We start from the raw sequence: 23,272 nt of genomic DNA on the forward strand, positions 1-23,272 counted from the left end.
CACCCTGTAGCTTTAACATCCAGCTTGATCACCTCTTCCTTTTCCCTCCCCGCACTAAGTAAACCCAAAACTGAACTAAAAACCTGCTAAAATTCCCCTGAAACACTTCATGCGTCTCACCAGAGCACACGTACAGCTAGCTTTCTCTACTTTACCTCACCATCAAAGACTTGTCAGGTCAACTAAATGTTTATGTTCCGAGATCCAGCAGCCATTCTAGACGTGAAGACTGGGACACAAACCAACAACCACAGCACGCTCAAGACTGTAGGTCTAGAACTGCTTTACTTCAGGTCAAAAATGCCAAATTATGGCATCTACCAAATCTGCAGGCATGGATCTGTTATGTTTTAGGCTGAAAACCTACAACCATGCCATGCCCCAAGACTGCAGATGCAGAACTGCTCTAATTGAGGCCACAAACCAACGATGATGGCTTATCTTGAAACTGCAGGTCTAGAACTACTCTGCTTCAGTTTAAAAAACGCTCTGCTTCAGGCCACAAACCCACAACCAAGGTATGTCCAAAAACTGTAGGTCTAAAACTGTTCTGCTTCAGGCCACAAACCCACAACCAAAGTATGTCCAAAAACTGTTGGTCTAAAACTGCTCTGCTTTAGACCACAAACCTATAACCATGGCTCAAGACTTTTCAGGTCTAGAACTGCTCTCTTTCAGGCCACAAACTAGAACAATGGCATGCCCCAAGACACTGCAGGTCTAGAATTGCTCTCTTTTGAGCCACAAACTAACACATTAGCATGCCCCAAACCTGTGCAGGTCTAGAACTGCTCTCTTTCAGGTCACAAACCTACAGCAATGGCATGCCTCAAAACTGTAGGTCTAAAACAGCTGTGCTTTCAGCCACAAACCTACAACCATGGCATGCCCCAAGAATCTCCAGGTCTCGAATTGCTGTCTTTCGGGCCGCAAACCTACCACAATGACATGCCTTAAGACTCTACAGGTCTAAAATTGCTTTTTTTTGGGGCCACAAACCTACAACAATGGCATGCCCAAGACTCTGCAGGTCTAGAACTTCTCTGTTGCTGGTTTGTAGATGGAAAATGTCATATGCAAGATCCTACCAGTGACAACTAATACTAAAACATTAGCCCTCATTATAAAACAAGCCCTGATGAGGCACCAGTCTGTCAACAGTTTGTGTTCATAATTTGTGTCCGTAGGCCTCCAAAGGACTGAATTTTGCAGCTAGCAGTCATTGACATTCAGGATGCAAACCCCCAAATAGCTGTAATTAATTGACTGGTTTTGCTACAGTGATTTCACAGTAGCACTCCATGCCTGCAGTGCTTCAGACATCTCTGTCTTAATGAAGGGAGCGGAGCGGAATATCAAAGGTCCCCCAGTGGCAGACATTATGATCTACCAAAGCAGCGGTTTGTTTTCAGAAACGCTTGGCCCGAGGCAAGGCTTTTGTGAGGAACTTGGGCTGAAGGCACGGACGAGCTTTTGTCAAGTTTGTGCTGTTCCATTCGTCTGAAATAGATCCACTGCGAGAGCCTGAACTGAGAGAGAGCTAATCATCAAGAGGCCTTGCCTTTCATTTTCCTGCTGTAACGTTCCTGTGACACCTGCCCAATCACCCCAATCTACCCAAGTCTTTGGGGCTGCGCTTCAGGCCAATTGCATATGAACAAGTCCATTTTAGCGACACTCGACTGAGTCCCAATGGTCCAAACACTCCCATCGATCAACTTCCTCTGACCACCTTATCTTGATCCTACCAAAACCAAGCTAACCACCTCTACACACACTCACACAGCCACGCAAACATTCACCCACTCTCACCAACCCTGCATCGTTTTTTATCCCTCACAACATCTTCCCATACTTCAGACGTACTAGTGCTGTCTTCAACTACAAAGATTCCGATCTCAACACCCTCCTGCCTCAGGCACAGAGTTGATATAAGTAAAATGACAACAACACTCATTTTCTTGGAACAGCAGCAAGCGAGCTGGAACAGGCCAGAATCTGAAGCCATCCACCATCCAAGTCAAAGTTGGAAAGAAAGGTCAGCAGTAAGAAGAAGAAGAGGGGAAAAATAGAAAAGTATACCCTGCAGTAGGAAAATATTCTGAGGTTCCGCATGAGATTACCAAGCTTATGGTTAAGCCATGCCTCAAAAGACCAGAAGTCCATTTCTTCCAAGGAAGAAGAACGAGAGACGAAACAAGAGCTTATGTAGCAAAGCAAGACAAGCAGGAGAGGAAAAGAAGGTTCTCATGAAGCTACGAGACGGTGAGTGACCACAGGCATCGATGTTACGTCAGTTCGATTTCTTTGGACAACTTTTCTAACAGGGAAAGCTTATACTTGTCATGAGCGACTTCTTCCTTGGCAAGAACGGAAACATCTGAAGAATTAAAAATGCATGTGTGAAATTAATTTTATTTTCACTTTAATACCAAGTATGATAAAAAGGAGAAACATCCTTAATGTGAAACAATGAGGTATTCCATTTCTACATTGCTTGAATGAAGCTTTTCAAACTAAATGGAACAAAGGCCTATTAAGGATTTGTTGTTTAATTTGGTACACACACCTGATTTGAGAAACAAATATGACTTGCCTGCAGTCTGAACATGCAGCCTCAGAGCAAGTTCTGTGTTCTGTGTGTTTGTATGCAGCAAAACGCTTTTCTAATCCGACAGAGAAATGAACAACAACAGCTGATCATCTGGTAAAAATACTGGTGAAATTTTGAGGTCATGTTCCATTGGCAAGGTTGGTTAAAGATGTTTTAAATATTTTCCGCTGACTATGGAAGCTAAGGAAGCTTTTGTAAATGCAAGTAGGGGATGCAAGACAGTTAAAAGAGACTGGAAACAGAACTGTCAGACCTTTGGCAGTGTAGAGGAGGGCATGTGCAACGTTTCACTTGGTTTCCCCCTCTGGCACAGAAAGAAAAGAAAAAAAATCAAGGTGGCCTTACAACAGAATGCCAAAGAGCACTGAGCATTAGACGTGGTCACGGTCGACTGTTGACTTGGCGTAACAACAGAAGGAGCATCACATCGATATAGGTCACAGAGTCCTGGAGACAAACTGGACGAGAGTACAGACCTGTGGACGAAGATTACGTCTGCATGTGCCGGAATGTCCGTGAATCAAGAGGACTATGACTTTCTGAAACATGAAAATAAACCATAAACCAAACGATCTTTTCAAAAGAACTTCAAATCCAAACTCCAATTTGATTTGATTAAACACAAAAACAACTCAACTTTGAAAAGGAGGGGAGGGATCAACAAACCCTCAACCCTTCTGAGAGTTCCTTGTATTTGGTGAGATCCCTATTATTATTCTATTGCACATTTTCTCGTAACATCTCGTAACGTCACGTTAACATACGCCAGGACATAATATAGGAAATAATATATCTTAATACTTTTTTTTTTGCAGACGAAAAAACAAACAAACATAAAAAGACAAGAAAAAACATAAGAAAAAAAAAACTAAACAAAGGCTAGATGATACACAAAGTACATATGAAATATGAAAATAAAGGCCTAGCGTGACGTAATAATTCCCTTGTAAATTGCAGATGCAAACAAAATCAAGCTTAAAATGTAAATGGAAGTTACTTGACAGAAGCAATATCCATTAAACATGTTGAAGTGAGTCGACACATTTCTATAATGCCTTCGTCAAAGGGTCGGGAACAGGTGGAGAATTCAAATTCTTTAAAAATTCTTTTAAGTGATTTTTTTATTTGCTTTCCAGTCTACTTGTTTTTGATGAGAATAACAGACCGTTTTAGTGCAAAATATAGAATTATTGCTGCTGAAGCCAAAATTATCATCATTGTGATTCAAATGAGATAAAATCTGGTCATTTCAAATTGATTTGGGTTTTGTGGTTAGGCTGATCTCCCTTTTTTCCCCACAAATTGTAAAATTTTGATTGTCTTGCAACCAAGGTGAAGTAAGAAATCAAGAAATGAATGAAACATTAAACAAAATCTGGCATTATAGAATGTCCAATAACGAGAGAGGAAGTGTCCATATAGTTGCTAAAGGTGCAGCAATCAGCCTTGAAAAAAGGAAAAATATGATCAACTGGATTAAATAAGGCTTTACTTAGCCTTTAGCTGCATTTTTGTAGAAAAAAAAACATTCACTTTCTACAGCCTTTAACTCTTTAAAACTAAGTCTCCAATGCAAGTAAGAAAAAGTCATTTTGCATCAGACCAGTGGCGATAAAAACAAAAAAAAAACAGAGCCAATCTGTGTCACTAGAGAGCGCCACTAAGAAGGCATCTTGCTGAGAGCCTTCAACAATACAGATACTGTATTTTCTAACTGCAGAATTGACAGTGACAAAGCACTGAGAAAAAAATCAGAGGTAATGAACATGTTGTTTTTTTTAATTAAATAATTATAAATACAAAATGAAAGAAAAAAAAATCTGTTCAATAAATAATGTGCTGATAAAATACACTGCATCTTTAAATCGATGCATTTTTTTGACAATGCATCAACTCACAACAAATGAACCTTTCCATTCATCATTATTGTCCATGTGTGATCACACAACAACAAGAACAGACAAACAAACAAAATCTACTACTGCTTATAGAATAGAACTGCAATCTAGCAGGTACTTAAATTTGTTTAATACTATAATACTGTCCAGCAGAAAAAAAAAAAAAAAACAGACAAAAATTAACAACACGTTAGTGCTCAACCCGACAAAGAGTTCACACTGCACCGTTCATTAGAAAAATATTTCAGCAGTCTTGAACATCAGCCTTCGGACATGGATCATAAAGCATGTTCTTGCTTTAATTTTATTTATTTATTTTTTCTTAATTGGGACTATCAAAGAGGGAGATGTGTTTTAAAATCCTGAATAATCCACTTAATAAAAGCAACAAAAACAGGCTAAACTTAAAATTGTATGTTGCATTTAATCATAATTCATTTAAAACTATCTTCTACAATTGTCATTGTAATATACCTAAGAAAACTCAACTGCCTACTGTTAAACTTAGTTGAACAACTGATTTCAATACTGCCCAGCAATATTGTAATAAGGCAAAATGAACCTTACATGTCAATGTGCTTTTATTTGGGTAGAAACAAAAACAAAACAATCAAGTGCTTCCAGATATAGTAATTAAATATCTATTTTTGTTCAGTTCTAAAACCTCGTTTGGGTTTTGCTGAATACACCGTATTTCTTAGTACCCACAAAATAAATACTAAACTAAAACACAACAAACTAGCAAATGTATTGGCATTCTGCTTTGGTTTCATCACATTTTGGGCTCATTTCTATGTAACTAATTCCCTGGGATTGATTTTGGCGAACATTCTGCCACATTTTTTCCAGTACTGAATTTCCAAAATATATTTTACCACTCTGAGAGCAGTAAATATAGCACATCTAGAGCAGCATACACACAGTCCTGTTCTCTGCAACAGGACAGTTTGCACTTTGTAAACTAAACCTATCTTAGGCTTGATACCGCATTAAAAAAGAAAACAAAAATAGGGCTGGGCGATATGGCCAAATATTTATTACTTATATCAGAATATATTTCTCATGTTCCGTCAATACAATATCATTTCGGTTCCTTCTGAAACAATTTACATTGAATCACTGAATCATTTTATACTACAATATATGTTAACTGAATTTAATTACCATCCAGCCCTAAGTATAATATCCAATGCTCCGGCAATGTCGCACATCTTATCCTTTAATGAGTCAACAATCCTTTCTTCATGTTGTTTGGATTTTGATGGGGGCAAAAGAAAGTGGAGAGCATTAAAGCAAAGCCAATTATGAGACCCTCATTAGAGACATTTCAAAACCAATAAGAAACGATTCACATCACAGAAGCGTCTCAGTGAGGGACTTTCTTTCTTTTTTCTGCAGGCCGATAAGAGTCACAAGAAAGCAGAAATACATCTCTAAGGAAGACAAAAACAAACACGAGATACAAAACCAAACAAAAAAAAAAACAGAACAAAATGTAAAAAATACAAAATCAATTTTTCGAATCTTTACCTGCACTCAACGGTTAACATTGTTATTTGCGTATCCGATGTCTTACATTCTCTTGTTTTTTGAGTGCTGGAAGGTTTCATTCAATTTCTGTTACTCAAACTCCTACTCCAATGCTGAATGAATCTCTCTCTCTCCTTGTCTCGCTCTCTTTCTCTCTTTAACTCTGTAGCAAAATAATTTTGGTGATATCTGCGTTCGTAGGCCTATGGCACTCAGTTGAATTTTGGTACTGAAACTGATTCACTGGTGTTCAAATGATTCCTATTAACATTCAGTCAACGATGGACGAAGGCACCCATTTGGCATAAAATTTCGGGCTGGAATTTCTCTCAACGCTTGCCCGGATCATTCTGTTATTCATGTAAAACCCTTTCTGAAAGGCGTAGTCGTAGAGTATGTTCTTCTTGTTGTCTCAAACTGGAGACGAGACGATATCCCCCAATCATACTTAAGACACTGGGAGGGACGACCCTCCCGATTTTGTCCGACAAGACATATTCTTATTAGCGTTCTCCACACCCGCATCACTGATCGTCTTTAGAGTCTTGTTGTGTACTTTTTAGTAAACCAGCACTAAAGTGTCTCTTTTTTTTCATAATGGTACAAAAACAGTCCTCCTCACAGAGTTCAAATTGTTATCAAATGTACATATAAGGAAACATTTAAGTGACATTCTTTGCAGGGGTGAGGGATGATGCTATTTCTTCCGTTCCAGGTAGTTGGATGGTACCCAGCCTTTTCGTCCTTGCAGGCCATCTAGAACCTGGCAATACCACCATCCATTGGGGTTCTTTTCAAGAACCTCCAGACTTGTGCCTTCAGGGAAGCCCATTGTTTCCTCGTCTCCTCGATAATCGGCAATTGACACGTAGACTTCGCGTAGGTTGTTGTGAATGAGATGGGACTTCTCGATGGGTTTGGGCTTTACTGTAGATACGGGGATTCCGTTTCTCTGGGCAATCAAGGGGCTAGAGCTTCCGGCCGGTACAGCTGTGGTGGTTCCAGACCTATAGCGCACATCAGTTCCCGGCTGTGGCCGCACGGCAGTGAAGGAGGAGTTTCGGCGGACACCACCACTAGACCTCATGTGGTCGCCAGCACCTAGCGATTCATTACGCCTCAAGGACCCTGTATACATGTTAGTATCCTTCACCGGTTGTGGTGCAGAAACAAAAACCGACTGCGGCCGCACTGCGGCCTGGCGAATGCCGTTCCGCATTCGTACGCCTGAACCGTTGAGCTGAGGAGACAGTTTACTAAACCCCCCTGGAGGCTTAGAAGGGATAGGTGGGCTGGGATTATTTAACCTTCGGACATTCTGCTGGTTGAGGTTGTTGAGGGCTTGCACACGTTGCTCATTCTTCTCCAGGCTGTTCGACTTGCTGGTATTGTTAAGCTCTGCCAGAGGTCCATCAAGGGACTCAGGGACACCCGCGTCGGAAGGTTGTCTCACAGGTTCCAGGTAAAACGTAGGGACCCAGCCTTCTTCTACACCCCAGCGGACATACCACCAGCCACTGTCCTGCTTCTCAAGTACCTCCACCTCCACACCACCTGGAACACTGAGCTCAGACTCTTGTGCCCGCTCATAGACGTCTGTTGTGCGATAGACAGAAGTCTCATAATCAGAGTCGCCCCGGCTCCCCTTAGAGTAGATGCTAGAAAGGTCTGAATTGCTTCTGGAAGTGACAGAATCCTCTGATGACACCACAGAGGCTGTCTCTGAGTCTTCTCCACCACGTGCAGCTCGGACTACGCCATGCCGAATCGCACCTGTAGGACGCAACTGGCGGCGCAAGCTACTGATGTCCATCCTCTCAGGGCTCTGTGGTTCAGATTTACTCAGAAGAGGCTTGGGTCGGACCACTGGTTTGGGACGTGTTGAAGGACTCTGGCCAATCCTGATTTCCACATCCTTGCGCATGACTGGCTCTCTTTTGGGATTGCGGCTCGATTCATCTGAAGATGACCAAGGACTAGTCTTCTCAGGACGGTTCAACGAGTGACTTCTGTACAGATCCGGAATGTCCCTGAGAGACCTTCCTCCTCCGGGAGACGAGGAGGAGCCTAGTGGCTTGCGGCCTAAGGTGCGGCTTCTTAGAGAGTCTGAGTCTCCAACGGTGGATTCTCTAGTGGAGGAAAAGTCGTCGGATGAGAATCTAAATCCGTCATTTTCATAAATAGCTTCCTCCTTAGTGACACTGATGAGTGAATCCTCATTCCTAAAAGGGGAGCTCTTCACAAGTAAAAGGGGGGAGGCTTTGCCTGTAGCCTGAGCAATCCTCTCAGCAGCAGCTTTACTGCTTTTGATCTGCACAGGTTTTGGTTCCTTTCTCAAACTCGAATCCTTTTTGATGTTTGTGTCCTTTTTCAAACTTGTATCCTTTTTTAGACTTGTGTCCTTTTTCAGACTGGTGTCCTTTTTTAAAGTTGTGTCCTTTTTTATACTTGTGTCCAACTCTAAGTCACAACCAATGGCAGGAATGTCATACTCTGGCTCCTCATAAACAGGCCTGCTGGGGGATTCTGGAGCTTTGGAGATGCAACCACTTGAGGAGGGTGAATCCTCAGAGTCTTGCTTCTTGACAGGTGGTGCTGGGGGTGGAATTTTTGGCCGGGTGAGGGTGCTAGTTCTCCTGCTCAGATTGGGCTTCTTGCGCTTGTCAATGTAGGAACAAGGTGCCCAACCCTCCATATCCCCGATCTGGACGTACCACCAGCCACCAGAGTTCTTCTCTATTACCTGAAATGTCAAATCACAAATGATTTATGGTGAACTTCATCATTTTACATGAGGTCATCTACGCACTTACTGAGAACATGATGTTTTAGTGACTTCTTTTTTCAAGTTTTACCGTGTATTACATCAGGAGGAGTCAAGAGAGACAAGTAAATTTATAAGACAAATATTCCTACTAGTCCTACTAATAAGGCTCATCTTTCCACCTCTTCACCTTTTTGTCCCACACTAGAGGACTATTATGTTAATATCCAACATTTTCTACACTAACAGGTTACTTACATCAGCCTTTTGTCCTCCACGGAAGCTGATGCCATCTGAGATGCAGGACTGAAACTCTGCAATGGTGTAGTACTCAGCTTCCACAGTAGGGGGCTCTGGAGGCTTTGGCAACTGGAATCCCTGCAGATGCAGAAAACCATCATAGTTCCAATGCACAGCTGTACATCTGAAAATAATGAAAGAATGACAGCACTAAAAGTAGAAGCCTTTTTTATATAACATACCAGATTTGCCTCTCTTCGAGGGGGAGGTTTCTGTCTGAGGTTTGGAGACCCTGTTAAATTGCAAAGAAAAAAAAACGCCATCAAATGCCTGACAGCTGCAGACATAACAAGGACACAATTAGTAAACACTGCACACGCTTCTTGTGATCGACACACAATCCAAACTTTAGATTGAAGTTTGAAAGCAGACAAAACAAATTTTCAGTACAAAGGCAGATGCAGCTGACAGGTACGACAACACTCATGATCAGACCTAGTGATTACTTTTTGTGAGAAAATCACAGTCTTAAAAACACTGTATTATAAACAAATGTTTTAGTTGCCAATCCATCATTCACAGGCTTGCTTACCTATGGCCTCAAAGCCTATTTAAAAGATAATGGGAGAATATATTAACACTTAACGAATGTAAAACAAGCAAAGAAACAATGTTTTTAACAAACTGGGCTGTAAAAAGGTCCTAAATTTTAAGCATGTGCATTAAAACGACAGTCCTTAAAAGATTTGGGAGTATAGTGATTTCTCTGGTGAGAATGTATAATTGTATAATTACACAGAGCATGTGAAAGAGTACTTTTAATGCATAACTAAAAAAAAAATCTTATGGACTGCTGCTTTAAACTATTAACAATACTTACCGATTTCCACTCGATGTGGAGCCACTCTTGCTATAGCAGGTGACCCTGGCTCTGCTTTTGGCTTGCTGTCCTGTAGAGCAGCACTGGATCCACATCCTGAGCCTGCAGCTGCAGCAACGCTGGCCGTCATGGACTGCTCTGCTTCAGCAGAACATTGAATGGGAAGACTGATCTCGCTCTTGGAGATGTGACGCTCCGGCGTGGTGGGCTCTCCATCTGTCTGCACATCCTTTTCGCTCACGGCTTTCTTGTTTAGCAGGTTGCTGATCTCCATAATGTTGCCAATGATCTCCACCGGGCCAGTCAGGGTCTTCTTCCTCGGAGACAGGTCGTCTTTTAGCTTCTTCAGGTACGAGGCTGGGGCCCAGCCCTCCTTTCCCAGGTACCTGTAACCACAGAGGACAAATGTTACCTGTGGTTTTAATTTTTTTTTTAAGTTTACATCAGTGGTTGTCTTTTAAATCAGAAGGAATTGTATTACACTTGTTTAATATTGAGAAAACACTATTTATTGTGTATGAGTATTTTCCCCTTGGTTTGGTTTGTTTTCACACAGGGACAATGCACAAAAATGTATCACAAAAAAACATGTGGGAAAGTTCTCTCTGGTTGTTTTTCAGACCCGTTTGTGGTGGGAGCAAGAAAGTAGATACACAAAGAAGGTCTCAGGATGTACCGAAATTTGCAAACAAAAATATTTGTCCAAAAATGCAAAACAACCACTTATTTATAAGTGAAAATAGTTTAGAATTAAAATATTTTATACAAAACAAGACATGTTTATTTTAAGTCACACAGCAGTGTGAGTAAATTCCATGACTAAAAGTGCACTGCTGAGGTAAAGGAATGACTAAAATTGCACTACTGTTGTGGTAAATTTATTGTGCTTTGCTCCTATTTGAAATATTGGATTTAAAAAAAAAATACCTTGGTGGTATTTTTGCAGCTTGGACACATCCTCAGTGACCAAGCTGCACTATTTAGGGTGTTTAAAAAATAGTAATAATAAAAGTAAAATAAAAAATATTCAATGTATTTCAAAAAGGGTGGCTTTTTAGCTAAATGTGTGACTAGAGTAGCCCTGCTGAAGAAAATTCATGATTAGAATAGAACAGCTGAGGTAAATTTCTTGTGCTTCGTTACTTTTTGAAATACTTGAATTTTTTAATTATTTACACGATCGCCAAGTTGGGCATTATAAATAAAATATGTCAGACAAAGAAATAATTATTTTATTGTATTGTGATAAATGTTATATGGATTTTTAAGGAATCTTCAAATGTGTTTAATATCATGATACAATATTTTTTTACCATATCATCCAGCCCTGATCTCTACTAATTTGTGTTTTAGCACGCTCAGCTTTAACAAAATAATTTCCATCTGTCCAATCAGATCAACCACAACTAACAACAACTGAGCCGATCAGATCAACTAAATACAACATCCAGCAACACCTTAGCAGCAGAAATGGATTTTATGCTTTTTTCCGCTCTGAATGAAAAGAATCAGCTTCGTTTTGCTGTATTTAGCGAGGTCCTCCCTCCGGCATTATGTTTGTATAAACAAGAGCCGCCCCAGTTCAGTTGTTAAGGGAACGACAGAGTGTCAGCGGGACTTAAAGCAGAACATCATGTGATTCTCATTCTCTCTTTCAACCGAGAGAGCAAGTTTACCAACACACCCTCCGGGGAGAGAAAAACGATAAACAAGGGGGAGGGGATAGAGGGACTATATAGCGAGAGAGAGAGTGAGCACAGAAAACTATGATGTCAGGAGGCTTTTCTCTCATAAACCACATAATTCTTCTTTTAACAAGAGAGCGATAGAGCTGCTGCTTCAAGCATGAGGAAGCACTTGATAAATGCCAGCATGAGGCACCTCCATATACTTCAACTAAGCTGTACAATGATGAAGACCTTGTCCCATTACTCATCTTATTAAAATATCCCCATTACTCAGCTTTTTAAGAAGGCTACAAGTGCACTTGTTTGCTATTTAGTTTGAAATAGTATTAACATGTTTTGGAAATAGGCAGGATGTTCTTAGGTGGTTAATAGAGAAATAGCATATTATTTAATCATTATGGCTAAAGTGTATAAGCGTACAGTGCTCACATTTCTACACACTTAAATACACTAATCATCATCATCAAAAAAAAAAACATGTGTAACTAGGCCTGTCACTATAATTGCATTATTGACTTATTGTACAATAAGTTGACATGACCTCAATAATATTTTAAAATTGTGATATTGTCTGTAACATTTTTATTATAGTGAACAGTACTTTAGCTGGTCATGCAATACCAGACCAATGCTCCAATAACTGTCTCCTTAAACACAGTGTGCAGTGACTGCTGTAGGTAAAGAGAAAAACATATATTTCCCAAACTATGATTCAATAAAATGTGTTATCTTTAAAAAGGTAAATTTCTATGAGCAGGAGGTCGCAGGTTCGAACCCCAGCTCATGCAGCTTTGCCATCAAGCTGCCGGTGCTCAGAGGGAGCACAATTGGCCCTGCTCCCTCTGGGTGGGTAGATGGCGCTCTCTCCCCACATCACTCCCAGGGTAATGTCTGCAGCACAGGGCGTCTGTGAGCTGATGTACCGGAGCCGAGCAGCTGTGCTTTCCTCCAAGCGCGCTGGCTGCTCGGCAATGCTGCATCGGCAGCAGCTCGAAAAGAAGCGGTGGCTGGCTTCACATGTATCAGAGGAAGCATGGGTTAGTCTTCGCCCTCCTGGTGTGTTGTGGCATTACTAGTGATAGGGGGAGTCCTAATGAGTGGGTTGGGTAATTGGCCGTGTAAATTGGGGAGAAAAATGGGAAAAATTAGAAATAAAATTATAGAAAAAGGTAAATTTCTTTGTTATTCTATTATCATTATATTTGAGCCATTTAATGGTCTTAAAATGACAATAATATTGTTTATCACAAATAATTTCTGGAATGATATATCCCACACAAAACGATCCTATCGTGACCGGTCTATGTGTGACCCATGAATCCTCTGTGATTTCACACAACACATGCAGAAGGCCTGGTGTCATGGTGTGAGATGTAATTCCGTACAAAGTTTCACAGCCTAACGATTTGTTAATGAGGTCCTCCAACTATTGGCCTTACCTTTTTAGATACACACACACTATTTTCACGCTCATCTCGAAAGCCTGATTTGAAGACATCACAATTGTCCCAAAATGTGTTTGATGATTTTGGACACACTATCAACACTCCACTTCTACTGCAGAATCTGCAGGAACTAAATCAGATATTCTGATTGCCCAAGCTAAAATAGAGATTCTTATTGGTTCTAGTCCAGCATTTGGCTTTCAATTTCCCTGCCCCCAGCTGAAATTCTGATTGATTCTACTATTAGATTTGACTTTCTGTTGCCCTGTCAGCAGGTTAAATTGAAATTTGATTGTTGCCACCCTCATTGTGGGTAACAGATTGTAAAGCATCAGTCAGGAAATAAACAACAACTAACAGTTTTACCTGATATACCACCATCCTTCCAGGTTCTTTTGAATGACCTCCACGGTTACTCCTTTCTCAAACCCAATCTCGTCCTTTCCCTGACTGGAGTAGGGCTGCACAGTGACATATTTCTCCTCTAAAAGTGAGAGAGAATGAAAGAGAGAGACAGAAAAAAGAATGGAGAGTAAGAACATTTCACTAAGAACAAAAAAAAAAAAAGAAGCTTATTCTTTTTGATGAAGGGCAAACCTATAGGAGCACTTTGTAGTCCTATATTTACAGACAGTAGTTCTGTATCTGTTTCTCTGCATACTTTACTATTATCCTTCTCTCACCCTGTTCTTCAGTGGTCAGGACCCCATAAGGTAACCACACAGCAGCTATAATATTTGGGCGTGTTTAAGAACTCCAGCAGCACTGCTGTGCCTAATCCACTCATGCCAGCACAACACACAGTGATGTTACAGTTACTACTATATATCTAATATGATCTATTATTGACACTTATCAGGCTTTAGCAATACTGCTCCTATCCTGTACAGTTATACTGAATTTAATAAAACTGAACTGCATTCAACTCTGTTAAACTACAACTACTATTACACAGAACTGAACTGAATCAGAAGACTAAACATGCCAGTCAACTAAGCTCTTATTTTCATTTTCTTGGCACCCAGAACATTGAGGCTGTCTAATGTGGCCTATGTGGATTCTGACAGCATGTCGCCCCAAATTGTAAGCTAACTGTCAGTGACTATCTTTGGCAATGGCAACAAAGTTTTGGAGCTCAAGAGAAACCACACAATGCAATTCCTCGCGCAGCAAACCCTCGGCCGACGGTTGCAATAACAGACACTGTCCCTCAATCAGTTGTTTCTAACAGACAGTATTAAGTTGACAAAATGAACTCTGGGGAGGACATGGCTTGCCTTCTGAAGGATCTGCACGATCAGTCTAACCACAAGAAGACGCTCAAGACTGATTTGAAGGCATCTATTACTGTTACTACAGCTGTGAATCCAACCGCTGGACAAAAAAGAAAAACTATGAATGACTTGGAGTCAGCTTATAAGCAGAGTGAAGGCCTTCTTATACTTTCTAAGATTTTGTAAGATACTGCATTTAAGAAGCACTATAAGGCACACTTAATTTTTTTTTTTAATTTTCCCAAAGATAGTCAGTGCTTTTTATAATCCGCTGCACCTTATGTATGAATTTTATCTGACAGGTTGTAAGGAGCAGTAAAGCCTCTTCACTAAAGTGCAGAATTATAGTTTAGTTCAACAGACTTAAGCAGTATTACCATTACCTGCTAACCGGGCTAAGCGCTAGCTCTTTTGCCGTTCAGAGGTGAGTATTGTCGGCCTATAGCTTGATTCTAACCCAGGCTAGCACTGCTGGAGCAGCATTGGCATTAGCTGCTAACTGCGCTAAGCACTAGTTAGCTCTTTCGCTGATCAGAGGTGAGTATATTGGACTGTAGCCTTCCTGTTTACCGTGTTAAAATAAGCGACTAGGACGAACCGCTAGCTAATATTGCCCTATGTTACCGGACCACTCAGGGTTCTTCAGTATAACACTTTCTGGCCAGTCTTAATGGAAAACTGGAAATCTAAGCTTATTGTAAATAAACAGAAGCGCTTTTCTCACCCAAATAAACAGTTTTCAGGAGCAAAATCTGTGTAGATTAACGTTAATAGAGTAAGGCATTAGATATTGCTACAATAATGTTACTGTAACTTAATGAGAATGAACTTTAGATTAATATTTAGATCACATTAAAGGTTTAAAGCTAAGGATTAGGGGATGTGGTGATCATCCAACATCCAGACCTTCTTGATGCTCTTAACAATGTTTCAAAATCTAGAGTCTTCCCTGGGTGGTAGAGACAGTTATTACTCCAGCAATGGATGACTAGATGTTCCAATACTTCTAGACATATTGTTTGAGATTAGCTAATAAAATAACACAACTGGTTTCATGATGAATGGATCAATGAAAAAGAGACTTTACACTGACTTCCATTGAAAGTTAAGAAGTTTTTTTTGTTATTTTCCAGTAAAGCTTTCTGCCCTATTCTTGGAGGTCCTTGTGCTCTCTCTGTGCACCGTACTGACAGTAAATACAAATTTACTTAAGCCTACAAACCTGGAATCCAGGCTCCGCCCCCTTTTTTCTCACCACAACATAGCTCAAAAAAGTGTTTTAAAATGAGTGAGCGTGCAAATGCTTCAAAAACGCATTTTTCCAACCGTCAGCCACAGTGAATGCATGCTGCAATCTAAGCTAAAGCTGGTCCAACCAAACAAAATATTTCAATGTTACCCTTTTTTTTGGCCAGGCAGTGTACAGCTGAGCCTTTTTGGAGCAAAGATGGTCAGAGGATCTCCAGTTTGTCAACAAATGCATTCCTTTGTTACTCCAAACAAGTCTTACATATTTATCCCTATACAGAATATAATATCATTAAACGATTCAAGGATTTAGGAGGAATTTCAGTGCTTAAAACCTAAGCTACACACCCATGATCTCTGATCCCTCTGACAGCACTATATCAATAACCGTCACTCAACAATAGCTATTAGAACCACACGAACAACAAAAACCAGCGTGATTTGTGGGCAATGCTAATGCTTCTCCAGCGGTGCTAGCCAGGGTTAGAAGCAGGCTACAGGCCAATAATACTCCCCTTCGAACCGGTAAATAGCAAGCGTGATTAGTGGGTAATGCTAATGCTACTCCAGCAGTGCTAGCCGGGGTATAAGAGCAAGCTACTGGCCAATAAAACTCCCCTCTGAATGGGGAAATAGCGGTTAGCGGCTAATGCTAAACTTAAACTCCTGAACAACACTGTAGTTTGGTGTAGTGGCTTTACTGCTCCTTACAACCTGACTGGTAAAATACATAATTTATACTTAAGACACACTGGATTAAAAGGCACACTAACAATTATTGGGAAAATTAAAGGATTTTAGGTGTCCCTTATAGTGTGAAAAATATAGTATTTTAGGTTTGGAGCATCCAGACTGTTACTGTCCAAAAGACAGGGTCTGTCAAGATATAGGGTCAGTACACTTCATGGCAACTACATGGCAGTGTGATGGATGTACAATAAAAAATAAAACAGAGCTGACTGTACAAAACATGAAATATCTTGGGGTTATATACTGTCTGCATGAAAATGCAAGTCATAATTAATGTAAGACTGTGTTCTACATTCTACATACTGTTCCTACTTTTATAGATGAAAAGCATAAATATGCAAACTTAAACTGTCAGTAAAATTAGTAACAGCAGTGATTTTGTATATGACTGCTTGAAGACTTACTTCCAGGGAATATGATTAAGAACACTGAGGCAGTAATGTACATGAGCGGCCAAGTACACACACACACACACACTTCTTCCAAGTGGGCTGTTGCCCTACTTTCACACTTTCCACTGTGACTTTCCAAGAGCAAGAGCAAATGAGAGAGAATGAGAGAGAGAGAGAGAGAGAGAGAGAGAGAGAGAGAGAGAGAGAGAGAGAGAGACAGAGAGAGAGAGACCGGGAAACAGACAGACATAAAACTTTAACTTGCACTCAATACTGTACAAAGAATTATTTTCTCAACACTCCACACATATTAGAACAAGCAAACACACACAAGCAGCACTTCACAATCCACCAGAACAATGCACCAGAAGCAACAGTAACCTTCTAAAGGAGTTCAGGAGGCACAGCCACAACCCCAATGCCCTGCCGAACTGGACAAGCCAAGCCTGATTTACAGGAAAACACAACTCTGCTCATTCCCATTTAAGTAAATAGAGCAGAAAGGGAACTTTAATTTAAAACTACAGTATTTGTTTTTTTTACTGGCTGTGGGCAAGCCAATAGACTGATAGACTGTTTAATATCATTAACATGCAGGCTTTTTAAAACAATATATGCCTTTTCGGAGTTCTTACAAATTTGATGTGCAGTTACCTGAGCCACTTCTTATGAAAATCAAGTTTATTATTATTAGGGGTGTTAACAAAGCATCATTGCACAATGCATCATGATGGAAAAATTTAACAATGTGCATCATAGAAACATAAAATTCAATGTTCTGTTTATGAAATGTTATGTTATGTTACCTAGCTGCATTGTTTCAACACCAGAGTTCGCAATCCCACTAGTGCAGGCCAAAGAGCCAGTGGGCGTAAGCAAAGGGCACAGAATATGTTTGTCATTTTTAACTGAAAATTAACGTTTTTTCCACTATGTGGAGGGTTGGGGGCTCACCAGGGTCACTGTACAGTTTTAGCTCTCAAGGGTTTGAATCTCATAGGCCAGGAGGGATGACAGATCCTCCACAGTGCCCTCACAAACCAAAAGGAACGACAGGTTTCCAATAATGTAGTGAAGTGAAAAGTTTGATTTTGTTTGAATTTTAAATGCAGCCAAATTAAAGTAAAAGTGACCAAAAAACAGCAAAACTTTAGTAAAGGTACACAAAAACCTATTTAAGTTGAGTAATTAATTATATTTTGTTATAATTATATTATATTTTGTTGTTTTATGTTGTCTGCTTAGACAATGCTATTTTCACGGTAGATTCCCTAAATAAACAAGTGATAAATTGAGAAACAAAACCGTTAGTTCAGGATTGTTTGTTCAGGCTTAGAACATTACAGGGAACATTTTTCATTGTTTATAAAATTAAGAAATATAAAAAAGAAGAAAAAGTTTCCTTATTTTTTTGATATTCAAAATTTGTGAGAAAACTGAACCGGGAATGCAGAATCCGGAATCGAATCGTGAGCAGAGTGCATTGTTACACCCCTAATTAAAGCTTTGCTGCTTTGATTCTTTAACCAGTGTCTCAAAAATATATAAAAATATGTGTATGTGTATGATGAACTTGTCATGCCTTACTCAAGCAATGTTGGTGTGTTTAAAAAAAAATGTTGATCACGACATTTATTAATGAAATCACATGTTTTTTCCACTACATAGTTTACCACTAAGGGAATATAAATCCATTTCGTAGCTCTGCACAAACAGGACACACTCCTGGAGCTGCTAATACCATCTACACCGAGTTCATATGACTCAGCACAGGAGAGCAGCTTGCTATGGCAACCGTTCCAGCATACGTCCAAACCAGACGAGATCTTCCTGTAGGTCCTAACTGAAAATAGTCTAAAAAAATGAACTTGTGGCAAGAAGCCGTCTGGCTATTCAGTCTTCAAAGGCTTCTTAAAGTTCAAACCCCTCTATGAATCAATTCATCCTCCACCCTACATCACCCCAACGCTCGCCTTCAACATCCACATCTGGATATGGTGTTAGATGGAGCCCATATTAAGCAGAAGCTGTTTCCATTTGAAGAAGTAAAAAAAATACATACTCTGAAGATTCATTGTTTCTGGCATTAGTTACGAGCCAGACATCGCCATGTGGCATCATACCAAAGTTGGCAGCTGAATTTACAGTCTCCAGGAAAAGAAATAACACCTCTGAACATAAGGTAGCTGGCAAAACTGGCAGCAACCTGTAGAGATGCAATGCTGCTGGATTTAGCATAATAGGCTAGCCATGCACTGATTCAACTGCACACAGAAAACACCTTGATCAAAGGTTAGGGTAACTAAAACACCTGGTTTTAAACCACAATAATTTTTAGTCCCAACAGACAGTGCTGGTGGAAACAGTAGAGTTGAAGTGCACATTGAATTCTGCCGTGATTTGGGCAGCTGTAGTTTTATGTCTTTTCGATACAATCCGGGTTAAAACCTGAACATCCCTTTCAGACATCTTCCTCTTGCATCCACAGTTAATCCTGTTGGATGTGGTTCGTCCTTCTTGGTGGCATGTTGACATTACCCTGGATACCTTGGCTCTTGGTACATCACAAAGACTTGCTGAAATTGGTCACAGATACTCCAGCAAGACGTGCACCAACAATTTGTCCTCTTTTGAACTCACCCATAATGTGCATTGCAATAGTTTGAGCAAAACTGTGCTCTTACCCTGCTAATTGAACCTTCACTCTCTGCTCTTACTGGTGCAATAATGTGCAATTAATGAAGATTGACCACCAGGCGGCTCCAATTTAGTCATAAAAAACCTCCCACACTAAAATGACAAGTGTTTCAGTTTCATCATCCAACCCCTGTAATACAGTAACTCAGATCATCACTCTGCATTATTGTAAAAACACAAACAACAACAGAATTCAGCCAAGAACAGAAAGCTGAGGCTGCCGTGGGCAAAGCCTGATCAACACTAGACAACTACAGACTGGAGGAACGTAGCCTGGTCTGATAAATCTCAGAAACATAGATTGTAAGGTCAGAATTTGACATCATCAGTTTGCATCCATTGACCAATCGTGCCTTGTGTCAACAGTCTAGGCTGGTGGAGGTAGCTGGTTAGTTAATACCAATTAATCATGGATAAAAGGACACTATGAGCCTATTCAAATATTGTTGCTGACCATGTGCAACCCTTCATGGCACAATCCATTTTCAAATTCCCTAATGGCTTCTTCTAGGATTATAATAAAGCATGTCAGACAGCAAAAGTCATCTCGAACAGGTTTCATAAGTATGTAAATGAAACGGAATCTCAAAGCGATCCTGTGGAAGCATCCATGGATGTTAAGGAAAGGCCATCTTTTGATACTTATGAAGTCAGCAATCCCTTTTCTCTTTTCAAACTGCCTTTAATGCAGCATCAACAGACAGTAGTGCATTTTAAGGAAACTGCCAGATCCCAACCTCTGATACATCACCCTACTGACTGCTGTGTCTACCAGCATCTTAATGGGAGTGGAGAGTGGACAGAGTACCATCTACCCACCAAAAGAGAGAGCATGGCCAATTGTGCTCTCTCTGACTCCGGCTGCTGATGGCGAAACAGCATGTCCTGGGATTTGAATCATTGATTTAAAAAACTACAGAAAACTGCCGGCTACTCATAAAGTAGAAAATACCTGCAAACTGAAGAAATTAATAAGAGAAACTTATCTTTTTATACAATTCCATTTATATCTCCTTTATAAACAAATGAGAAAAGATCAAGCTCCAGCTTTCTTTCTGCTATAAAATTTATTTAGTTCTAAATCTATTTTAGTATCTAAATATGTATTCTGCATCAAACAAAGGCAAATCAAACTTTCATTTTAATCAAACTTCTTTCGTATCAAAGCTAATTCAATATCAAGCACTGCAAGTGGCTCCAAACAAACAAAGTCTCTTTTAGTCTTTCATTTCACGCCTCAGACGCTTTATGTCTCAGACTGTTAGTCTCCAAACCATGTAATATTAATAGTCTCATTACTCATTCTTCCACAGAAAACGCATTTAAATGATTTCACGATGTATCCTCTAATACTTCTCACACTGTCATTCTGAGAAACAAAATGCCCAATTTGTCTACTTCTCTTTTGTGACTGCTAATCGTTCTGTAGAGCGCATTGAAGTGTGGAGCCTTTCATAAAGGTTTTACTATGAGAACTGGCCACCCAGCATGCTTTGGGTGTATGGGTCAGAGTTGCTGTTGGCCAGGGAGGGATGGTTTAGATTAGAGAGTGCTTAACGTCCAGGAGTGTGTGTGTGTGTGTTTGTATGTATATGTGTGTGGGGAGGGGTGAAGAGAGCTTGATGAAAAGGTGGTGGAAAATGTTTGCACAAACGGTTAAGATCTCCTGGAGCTCCAACAGGATCTACAGATTCAACAAAATTAAAATAATATTTACCCCACATATACTGTAGTCCCTTAGCCAGGACCCAATGGGGTTCCAAGGTTTAGTACTGTTAAGGCTAATTTAACTAATTTCCATACAATTTTTGACATTTAGTTAATATATTACTATTTTTAGTAGATTTCTGTGCACTTGGTACACAACATCCTATGGGTCCAACGTCCTATTGGGTCCTAAACTGGCTTTTCAACAAGATCATATAAAAAAAAAACAAGGAAAGCCCACTAAAAGGCACTCCCAGCAAGTCATTACTAAATTAAGGCATAAATAAAACATGTTTATAGTCTTTCACAAATAAATTGCATTTCATGATAGGAGGTTGAAGACTATATTACTTGCAAAAATAAATGAAAAGTTACCAGCAAGTAAGTATTGAGGCAGAAATACTGGCTTGTCCCAGATGATGAACATCAAACTGCACCTGAATCTCAATTTTAAAATGCTGATCTGTCTGTTTATATGCTGAACTGTCTGACTTGCTCAGCAGCGCCCTCTAGCATCTGTCCAATGCTGAATCATTATTAGTTTATAACAGCAATGTTCCAATCCAGTGGATCGTTGTTGTAGCAGAGACCTCCTCTGGCATCTTCCAGGTGTTATTTCCAGCAATGATCTTTTCTTAGATGGTTACATAGAATCTGCAGTTTTGAACCTTTTTTTTTCTTTTTTAAACAAAGCATACCCAGTGTACTAAGTGTTGTTTTTTGTACTTTGACTGTTGGTTCATATCAGATAGATACAGACAGCACTGTGCCCTGTGCCCATTTAATTCTATGAAAATGAATACTATGAAATAATACAAGGGTCAATACTATGAAGTATTAATCCTTAACACTCTTTTAAGAACAAAACAAGAGCAAGAACATTTTACCTGATAAATACAGTATGTTGACATTTCCAATTAGCAGCTAAAACAAGGCTGAAGTTGGCTTCTAATGGTATAACTCTTCATTCTACCTTAAAAAGCCACTAAACCCTAAACCCTATTTTTCATTAATATCTGAAATGTGTTCCTTTAAAGTTATGAAACATACCAGTCCTGTTTTTTTTTATGAACATTTCCTAAGCTTTAAAAAATGCTTTAATTATGGTCATTTCTGCCTATGCAGCGCCTGTTGATATTTAACCATCTGGATCTCACCTCTGTCAGAGGAACACTGCTGCTGCTGCAGCTCAGCCAATTAGCTCTGCATTCTGCCCCACCCCTAAACCCATACATCATCCAGTGCCCCTCTTAAACTACCCCTCCCTTTTTTTTCAGCATTTTTCAAGTTTGAGCTGAGGTTGGAGTCAGAAAAAATCAGGGGGTTTAGTGACCCTTCAAGTAGAGCAGCAGTTCCATTGTCTGCATCATTTAAGGTGGAACAGTAAGATTTTACAGAGAGCGTAAAAGTACTATTTAAAATCTGTAGTCTGTATAAGAGGTGCGCACACACACACACACTCTCACAGCAAGCGCTTCATCACACACGTGAGCATACCAACACGCATATATATATATGCGTGTTGGTATATATATATATACACATATCCCATGCAGTCATGCATGTGTGAGTGTGTGTGTTTGTTTGGGTTTGTTCACCTCGACTCTGTTGGCGGTTGACTATTCCCCCTAGTGTCCACCTCCGGTCCAGTCTCTTCAGGTGGGCCTTGCGCCGCTTAGTAACTGACACGGATAAATGAAGGGGAAAGGCAGGGAAGCAGAGAGAGAACAGAAAAGGAAGACAAACGACAAACTCAACATGAACAACTGAAGAAGAAAAACGGGCATTAGTAACATGACGACATTACTGAACACAGGGAAAAGAAGAACAATGGCTGCTGTGTTAAAGATGTGGGTTCTGCTTGGTTAGCGTCTCGTGGCTGAAGCTCTCATGGCCGAGGAAGAGATGGAAGGTTAAAGGTGTTACGTGTTGTGTGTTATGACATCTACAGAAATTCACTGTAACGTGATACAGTACAGTGATGAACGTCTACTATTAGGAGGTAGAGTTCAATTTAGAAGAGCTGACACTGAAGCTGGAGTCTTGCAGCTGGGACCATGACAATTGACACCCAGAAATGCACTTTTTATACAAAGCTACTTATATCAGGAATAGATTTGTTTTTTACTCAGTTATGGTCATTTT

The 23,272-nt window shown here is 40.0% G+C and overlaps 1 protein-coding gene across 6 annotated transcripts in view; it reads right to left on the reverse strand.

Moving 5' to 3' along the window:
- Positions 1–1,849: 1,849 nt before the first annotated feature.
- sh3pxd2aa (SH3 and PX domains 2Aa) overlaps positions 1,850–23,272 on the reverse strand; it is a 204,157-nt gene continuing 182,734 nt past the window's right edge. For 2 of the 6 annotated variants that reach the window (XM_022674731.2, XM_022674730.2), the window contains 7 exons: positions 22,726–22,809; positions 13,426–13,543; positions 9,927–10,312; positions 9,639–9,653; positions 9,289–9,338; positions 9,065–9,184; positions 1,850–8,785 (listed from right to left, as the gene is read on the reverse strand). In XM_022674731.2, coding sequence (XP_022530452.2) covers positions 6,740–8,785; positions 9,065–9,184; positions 9,289–9,338; positions 9,639–9,653; positions 9,927–10,312; positions 13,426–13,543; positions 22,726–22,809 — 2,819 coding nt within the window. In that variant the 3' untranslated portion in view covers positions 1,850–6,739. The remainder of the gene's footprint in view (positions 8,786–9,064; positions 9,185–9,288; positions 9,339–9,638; positions 9,654–9,926; positions 10,313–13,425; positions 13,544–22,725; positions 22,810–23,272) is intronic. The other 4 variants (XM_007251360.4, XM_007251359.4, XM_022674732.2 and 1 more) reach the window with 3 other exon arrangements.

Source organism: Astyanax mexicanus, chromosome 21 (assembly GCF_023375975.1).
Source record: "Astyanax mexicanus isolate ESR-SI-001 chromosome 21, AstMex3_surface, whole genome shotgun sequence".
Taxonomy (NCBI): domain Eukaryota; kingdom Metazoa; phylum Chordata; class Actinopteri; order Characiformes; family Acestrorhamphidae; genus Astyanax; species Astyanax mexicanus.